Source organism: Phyllobates terribilis, unplaced genomic scaffold (genome assembly GCF_046119375.1).
Source record: "Phyllobates terribilis strain yellow unplaced genomic scaffold, ASM4611937v1 Scaffold_11__3_contigs__length_659146591, whole genome shotgun sequence".
Lineage (NCBI taxonomy): Eukaryota > Metazoa > Chordata > Amphibia > Anura > Dendrobatidae > Phyllobates > Phyllobates terribilis.
In genome coordinates, this window is record NW_027362771.1 from 326919648 (window position 1) to 326928873 (window position 9226).

At 46.0% G+C, this 9226-nt stretch overlaps 1 protein-coding gene across 1 annotated transcript in view; it reads left to right on the plus strand.

Annotated features, from left to right (window-relative positions):
* Positions 1 to 6827, plus strand: part of LOC141166189 (TRPM8 channel-associated factor homolog) — a 186435-nt gene extending 179608 nt beyond the window's left edge. Inside the window, exon 8 of the mRNA XM_073652639.1 lies at positions 6385 to 6827. Within this exon, the coding sequence (XP_073508740.1) occupies positions 6385 to 6636 (252 nt within the window). The 3' untranslated portion in view covers positions 6637 to 6827. The remainder of the gene's footprint in view (positions 1 to 6384) is intronic.
* Positions 6828 to 9226: the final 2399 nt, after the last annotated feature.

Consider the following 9226-nt stretch of genomic DNA (forward strand, 5'->3'; position numbering starts at 1 on the left):
ATACCCAATAATTATAAGGCATAGAGGAATCACGGAGGACGTTGATACGGACGGCAAGGTACTCCCTTACCATCTTTTGAATCTTCCAAAACTTTGCACTCCTTGTGAGAGTACCCCGCGCCTCAGGGCCTGTGCGATGGGAGGGTCTGAGAAAACTCTCCCAGAACTTTGACAGTGTTCCCCTGCCTCTCGCCTGTACTCCTTGGTTGTCCAACGGAGTGTGCCCTCTGCCGCCAGCGTTTTTAGATGGGAATTTTTTTTAATAGTTCCGCAACAAGGGCCTTCTGGTACAGCCCCAATTTTGTAGACCTGTCCGCCTCAGGAATAAGACATATAAAGTTCTCCTTGTAGCGTGGGTCTAGAAGTGTCACCACCCAGTAATGACTGTCACCCAAAATTTTGAGAACGCGAGGGTCATGGGAAAGGCAGCGTAACATAAACTCAGCCATGTGTGCCAGACTACTAACAGGCAAGACTTCCGTGTCCTCACCAAGAGGATGACTGACCATGCTCTCCTCCTCCTCCTCTCTGTCCTCTGGCCATCCTTGCTTAACAGACGGTATGACAGCTGTGCAGGTAGTACCGTCTATAGTGCATGAAACTATCTCCTGTCCTTCCTCCTCCTCCTCTTTGTCACCCAATCCACGTTGGGAGGAGATGAGGCTTGTCTGTGTGTAATCACCCTGTATGGTTCCTTGCTCCATCTCATCGTGCTCTGCCTGCAATGTATCCTCTTTGATTGTGAGCAGAGAGCATTTCAGAAGACACAGAAGTGGGATGGTGATGCAAATTATGGCGTCATCGCCGTTCATCATCTTGGTGGAGTCCTCAAAGTTTTAGAGGATAGTACATATGTCTGACATCCATGTCCACTCCTGAGGTCTTATGTGTGGAGTCTGAACTGAATACCGACGGCCTTGTTGATGCTGGTACTCAACAACTGCCCTCTTCTACTCACAAATCCTTCCCAACATCTGCAATGTAAAGTTCCAACTCGTGGGGACATCACACACCAGTCTGTGAGCCGGAAGCTGCAAACGCTGCTGAAACACGGCAAGGGCGGCAGAAGCTGTAGATGACTTTCTAAAATGGGCACACAGGTGACGTACTTTAACAAGCAGATCTGGCTGCTCCAGGTAGGATTTGAGAAACCGCTGAACCACGAGGTTAAGCACATGGGCCAGGCATGGTACGAGTGTGATCTCGCCTCTCCTCAGAGCCACCACCAGGTTCCGGCCATTGTCACACACGACCATGCCCGGCTGTAGGTTCAGCGGTGTGAGCCACAGATCTGCCTGCCCTTTCAGAGCTGTCCACAATGCTTCAGCATTGTGCGGTTTGTCACCTAAGCATATTCGTTTCAGCACAGTCTGTTGCCGCTTGGCTGAGGCAGTGCTGCAGTGCTTCCAGCTTGTGACTGATGTGGTCATTTTGGAGATGGAGGCTGAAGAGGAGGAAGAGGCTGAGGAGGATGAGGTGCAGGAGCTGTAGACCGTGGGGGCAACCCTGATTGACCTATTGCCCGCAATCATTGGCGTCGGGAGGACGTATTCCGTACCAAAGTCCGACTGGGTCCCGGCTTCCACTATGTTAACGCAGTGTGCCGTCACCGAGATGTACCGTCCATGCCCTCAAGCATTTGTCCTCGTGTCCGTGGTTAGGTGGACTTTCCCGGTAACTGCGCGTTGTTGAAGGCACGGCTAATGTTTTGGGACACGTGCTTGTGTAATGCGGGGACGGCACACCGGGAGAAATAGTGGCGGCTGGGGACCGAGTACCGAGGAACGACCGCCGCCATCACGTTGCGGAATGCTTCCGTCTCCACGAGCCTAAAAGACAACATTTCGAGCGCAAGCAGTCGTGAAATGTGAGAATTTAGTAGTGTGGCCTGTGGGGCGTTGGCTGCATATTTGCGCTTGCGTTCCAAGGACTGGGGTATGGACAACTGAACGCTGCGCTGGGACAAGGACATGGACGTGCTTCCTGATGCTGCTACTTGAGTGCGCAACGACAGGTGCAGGGCAGGAGGCATCTTCGCATGCACCATGGACAGGGGATTGACTTGCATGCATAACAGCGGAAGAAGCAATGGTGCCACCTGCAGACACTGTTCCTGGACCCCGGGGTTCAGCCCACAAAGTCGGGTGCTTTGCTGCCATGTGCCTGATCATGTTGGTGGTGGTCAGGCTGGTCGTTTTGCCACCCCTGCTGATGCTAGCCTGGCAAGTGGTGCAAATGGCCTTTTTGGGGTTATCAGCAGAGTCTTTAAAAAAGAACCAGACTCGGGAAGACCTAACAGTTGTTCTGGCAACTTCCTTCGTGTTGGTGTTACGGGGGGAACGGTTGCCTGCCTTATGTCTGCGGCTACCACACTGCTTCTTCCTGCCTGTTGGGGTGCTCTGCCTCCCTCCCCCTGTGTGCTGCTGTTCTCGCGCTGCATATCCTCCTGCCAGGTTGGGTCAGTTGCTATATCATCCAACACCTCGTCTTCCACTTCCGCACCCTGGTCCTCCTCCTGACTTTCTGGCAATTGTCTCATCATTGCGTTACCTCTTGTGACACTTTCCCACCGTCACCTTCGTATGACCGTGGCTGCTCAAATATTTGGACATTGCTACACGCGATCTCCTCTTGCCCCGCTTCAAGTGGTCCGGGCGAGAGGTCTGAATCTATAAATGGAAAAGTGAACAGCTCTTCAGAGTGTCCAAGTGTGGGATCAGTTGTCTCTGGGCACTCGGCATGGTGGGAGGAAGGAGGATCAGGGTGAGGAATATACAGTCCAGACTCACGGCTACTCAGACTTGACCGTGTGGAAGACAGGATGGTGGTGGTGGCTAAGTGACTGGAAGCATTATCCGCTATCCAACCAACAACCTTTTGACACTGCTCTGGGTTCAATAGTGGTGTGCTGCGGTCCCCTAGAAATTGGGACAGAAAGGTCAGGCGAGAACATGTGGGTGTTTGTTGTGGCACAATTTCAGCTTGCCCATGGCCTTGTCCTCGGCTTCTGCATGCACCATCATCACCATCACGTCCAGTTCCCCGTCCCTTGCCCATTTTAAATGGAGGACAGTATCTTCCACGCTCACTACAAATGACTGAGTTTGGAGCAAACTTATATGTGATCCGTGTGACGTAGAAAACAGAGTTTTAAATACCTGGCCTATAGGTAAGTAGTTTGAACAGGAAACTGCTGTGAATTGCTTCACTGACACACTAAAGGAATTTTTTAATGGAGGCCAGAAATGGCAGTATTTCCTGACAACGTATATGTGATCCGTGTGACGAAGAAAAGAGTTTTAAATACCTGGCCTGTAGATAAGTAGTTTGAACAGCAAACTGGTGTGAATTGCTTCACTGACACACTAAAGGAAATTTTTAATGGAGGCCAGAAATGGCAGTATTTTCTGACAACGTATATGTGATCCGTTTGACGGAGAAAACACAGTTTTAAATAGCTGGATTTCTAGCGCTGTAATATGGAAAGGACCTGACTGTATTCTGCAGTGCCAACAAGCAAATGGCGCAGAAAAACTGTGTTTTCTGGATTGCTTTTTAATCGAATAATGAGAATTAAGATCCAAAGAAAAGTATTCCTGGCCCCTGAGACCTGGGCCTTTGTAAAGAAATAACTAACAGCAGCAGAAGGCAGAATTGGAATGGAGCCTCTTGTGCTATATACACTGCCTGCCTATATACACTGCCTGCCTGATATCTCTGCAGATGGATTAGTTAGTCCTCAAAAGGACTGTTTGTTAAGATGGATATGTGTAATGTACGGTTTTTCTCCCTACACTACCTAATACACAAGCAAATCTCTCCCTGACGCAGCAGCACCTCTCCCTACACTGTCTAATTCCAGAGTGACTGTGGTGAACATGGCGGCGCCAGGTCTGATATAGACCCGATGACGCTATGCGGGCAGCCAATCACTGTAATGCCACAATCAACATGGCTACGGCATTACAGTGAGTGGCAGGCAATCACTGCATGTTGATTGGTGCTCTAAAGAGCGCCAAACATGCAGGGAGGGGACGCGAGCTCCCGCCGAGCAACCCCGGAAATACTCGGCGAGCACCGAGCATCTCGAGTAGTGTGATGGTGGGGCGAGCACCGAGCAGTAGCGAGCATGCTCGCTCATCACTAGTAACTATGTAATATATCTTATCAGAGGAATTTGTTTTTTTTTCACCGAGACTGATTTTTCATTTTCAAAATTCTGCATTCACAGGTAAACTCTGTATTCAATGAAGACAGATTGTTAAAGGGGTTCGCCGAAACTAACACTTATTTAATTTCTTTGTACTTAATGTAATAATCTAATCGCTAATATAATATCCTTTAAGTTAAAATTCTCTACTGTCCCCCTCAACTTCTATTTAACTGCCTTATTTTTTTACCAACTTCCTGCTTGAAGGTGCTTTGTTTAAGTATCCCCAGTGTAAGCTGGGATGCTCAAACAAGTCATCATCAGGGGGCCAAGGCTGCGGTTACTGCCACAGCCTCTGTTCCCACCCTGAAATTAATGTCATCAGTAACATTCGTTTCAGGGGCTGGACCAGTCCCTACTCTAATGAGCATGCGTCGGTTGTCGATTCCGAAGTATCTTCAGTAGAATCTTGTCACTGTGCAATACTCTTTTTAATTCACAGTGACAGTACACTCCTTCACCAGCTCTGATGATAAGTGACCCGGCAAGTAGGAGAAACAGACACCATACCTGCCTACGAAATCAACCTCACTTTCAGAAGCAGAGCCAGTCTCTGTTATTCTTCTCTCTGGGTTATCTCCTTATAACGCCCACTGACAGTTCACTTTCTTGCCGGCTCGTCACTTCTCATCAGAGCCGAATGGTTATTGATAGTTTAGACCTGCTAAAGAATGATAATGTAGAGACTCATAATAATTGCAAACAGGGAACCTTCACATTTTAATGCAAGAGTAATTGGAATGTTACCCATGATTTGTATCATCAGTCCAGTCTTGTGGACACCTACCAATGTAAAAAAGAAAAAAACATTGAATACATCTGCAAGATATATGTAAATATTATAAGGATGTGCATAGCCTGTGGATATTCACAGAGTCCAATGATCACATTAAAGGGGTTCGGCTACTACGTTACAAGTCCCTTTCATGTAAGTGAACTGCCAATGATAAGCACTTCACTAAAAGCATTGCTTTTGCAAATCCTTTTATAACCTGAGCATCTCTTCTGGTTACATGATCTCTGGCTGAGGATCATCAGGCTTACTGTAATGTCACATCAAAATCTCCATTTTTTCTTGGCTCTGGAAACTGGCAGGGGCATGGCTTCCCATGTAGGTAGACGGGTTTGCCATGTGAGTAGGTTGAGCGTCATTCAGCAAAGTTCTCGAATGTTCCTATACATGCTGCAGCTGCTGCAGACACGACTCTCTCTGCAGATCCAGCCCCCTTTTGAATCTGTATTTATACAGCAGGGTGTATATATATGTACACACACTGCTGTATCCTCTCTAATACATAAATACATTAATTTCTCTTGCCTCCTCCAATCAATCCATTCTATCTATCCATCTTACATATCCCATTTATTTAATCTATCTATCCCATCTCTAATTTATCTATCTCATCTCACAAATCAGTGTTTTAATTGATATGCAAATTACACTGTAGATCTGGAGCCTCTGTTATTCCAGCTCTATTCCCAACCCAGCAATGCCTCCTACTGCTTGACTGACAGCCTTTATGCTGTGAGACTTCAGGCATAGGAGTTATCAGACAAACAGGAGGAGGCAGCCCTGGACGGGAAATAGAGCTGGAGTGACAGAGGCTTCAGATCTACAACCTTATTTGAATATGAATTCAAACGCTGATTTCTCAGTAACGGAGGAACGGACTGGCGGAAGTAAAGGTATTGCTAGTTTTGTTTTTGAAATAGCTACATGTGCATGTAAATAGTTTGAGGGATGAAATCCTGTCGACAGATTCCCTTTAAACTATTGTTTTATTCATAGAAAACATCTCAATTTAGTTTATTGCATAAAACTCTTTTTGTGTTATACTAATTGGTTCTAGATCACAAGTTTTGTAAAACTATTAGATTGTGCTTTGAGGCTGCAGAGCAAGATTCTGTATTTATTTTTTTTTAGCCTGGATGATTCCTTAATCCCAAATAGAAGAACGTGTTTCCACATGAGGTAAGGGAAGTGAAGGCTATGGTAAAACCTTAGAATTGGGGGAAACTCAGGGCAGATATAAAACATATTAGGATTTGGATTTGGATTCAGTCTTCTTGTGATGGGTCTGTTAAACCAAATTACATAAATCCATGTCTGTTTGATCTTTGCAATCTTTAAGTGTATTTGAGATAACTTGTTGTGTTTTCTATGTTTTTTTTAGCTACAAGAGGGCTTTGGTTGGGAACCTTTCAAGCGCCTTTTCGCTGACTACCAGACCATGTCCAATGTTAGAAATGACAATAGAGTCAAGATGAATCTCTGGGCAAAGAAGTTTTCTCGAGCAGTAAATAAAAACCTGGCCCCATTCTTCCTGGCCTGGGGATGGCCCATTGATGAAGATACCAGTCAGAAATTGTCCGACTTGCCTTCATGGGAAGAAGACCCCATGAAGACCTATGCTGAGACAGAATAAATGCATAAATAAAATAGGCAGATATGTTTCATGGCAAAATATTTCCCAGACTGATTGTCCTGTCAAATAATAAAGACACGGTTCAATAAGTTCAATTCACTACTGTTCATACAAGAGTGAGGATGTGATAAATATATACATTGTCTGGGAATATTAATAAAATATTAATAAAATAATAAATAGTTAAATAAGTGTCTGCCTGTTTGTATTAGAGATAAGACACAATAGTGGAATTTATGAATGTAACCCCAAGGTTATTGCACACACTGAGTCTCGCTGCATGTGTCTATTACTTTGCCCATCGTGGTACCCAATGGCTGCATGATTTGATTTCAAAATAGTGCAGCATTTGGGCATCACAGTGGTTTGACTTTGAGTCATATGAAGCAAGATGCAGGTGTGGCGCCCGTGTCTATAGCACAACAAAATGCTTCCATGTGTAATATAATTCATATGTATTGCCAGCAATGGTGAGGGATAAGTTCTCTGCTGTTTTCATTACATACACATATTGTTACCCGATCCCTTACTGGAGGATTGTGCACTTTTGTCCAAACCAGGAAGTTTTGCACGATCCCTTAGGGGAGGAGGTGCTACAGTCCTAGATGTAGTGTGAGGAAGGAGCATCATGGAGTAGTTCCCTGTTCAAAGGAGAGAAGTCTGTTCTCTGCTAGGGAAAGCTGCACAAGGCAGGGTCCAGTCCCTAAAGCATAGAGACTTCTAGAGTCTGTGCTAAACTGAAAGATTGCTCGGTCTTCATATAACAAGTAGTGAAGTCTTTTCCCAGGAGCTCAGCAACCGCATGGAGTCAAAGACACTACTGCAAAAGAAAGTGAGTGTTCTGGCAGGATTCATATTGCCTGCTCACTGGAAGGGATCACAGATCCAGTAACTGTTCACCTTGGACCCCTGGGGATCCAAAGAATCGTCTACCAGAGGTATAATTAGCAGCAGGAAGGCTATACAGCCTCACAGCAGAGAGTCTGAACCCTCGCCCTGTATGTGAATTGTACAGAAGCTTCTGGAACGGTTTGCAGAACTCCAGTAAAAGGTACAAACTGGTTATTACCCTGTCTCAAGCTGATTATTTCCTGCTGTGCCATTCCTGCTCCAAATCCCCTGGGAGCCAGCCCTGGTTGGGAAGAGTTAATCATCTGGCACTGCCCATCACCACTTAACTCCCAGAAGCCCTCATCAGTGCCTGGCCATACCAGGCCAAACATCCCAACTGACGTCACAAACCTTTCTATTATTTTATTATTAACCACCACAATTGATAAAGACTGGTGCATGTCCCCGGTCGGACCATACCAGCACTCAGACCGCTGTGTACCAGTACCGTCACCGCAGCGGCCCGGCCAGGGCGGCACACAGGGTGTGTGATCACCTTTTACACAGGTGGAAAATCGATCTTTACACTTCAGCTTACATACAAAAATCATCTGTGGGTGGAAATTGTTGGAGATCAATGATTGTAACTATGATCATGGGTCCTAATTGTTTGCATTTTTTTAGAGGCACATCCGTAATTTACACAAATGGATGTGATGCTGATCAACGATGAATTTTAGGTCCTTATTAGTGATAGACAAGCACTAAAATGCTTGGGTGCTAGTTGCTCGGGTCGAGCAAATCGTGATGCTCGGGTGCTTGACCCGAGTAACAAGCACAATGTAAGTTAATTGGAAACTCAAGCATTTTTCTGGCAGCCCCCACCCACCTTCCCGGAGGTCTGGAGGGGGCCTAAAAATTGGTCAAATCTACAAATCAGTGCTGAATTTACATGGGAACTGCATGGGGAAGACCCCTGGAAGCATCTCAAACATTCAGGTCACTGCTGTGAACAATGTTGTCATAGTCTTACACCACTTTTACGGACTGACAATAAAACCTGCAAAAATGGATTTTCCTGGAAAACATTCTTTCCAGGTTAATGATATATATAAGGCAAAATAAATAACCAAAAACAAAAATGCTCCTCCACACCTTGGGTTATGTTCACACATAGTGTTTTTGAAGCTTTTTTGCACTTTTGAATTTCTTTCAATTGTGAAAAATACATTCACGAGTAAATGTAATTTTAACATTTTACTACCTTATCTGGCCATGTGGTGTTTGAGACATGATCAGACACATTCAGAATGAACACTCATTTCCAGCTGATAATACTGACGACGCCCCCAGGGCCGTGGGATACTTGGAGGCCGGGCCTCTGGATGCCGATGGGGGATATCACGGTGGCTGGCCCGGTCCGTGACCCAGGGCGGTCAATCAAAAGGGGATATTTATAGGAGCTTTGGGAAAGTGTTTGTGACGCCACCTGTGGATTGCGGCTAAAGGGAGCCACCGCTGCGGAGCAGTCCTCTGGAGCTGGTGTTATGGCAGCAGGGATGGTGTGGCTCTCCACAGGTAGAGCTAGCTCCAGGGCAGTGTAGATAGAGTATGTTGCACTGGGCGTTGTAGTGCAGTGAGGGAAAGGTGGCGCAGATAAGGAATGGATGGAGGCAGTGCGGTGCAGTCATCCGAGTCTTTACTCACAGTTCTTATTGCAGTTCCATTGGTGCACTGTACAGGTGCTAGCCTCCCACGT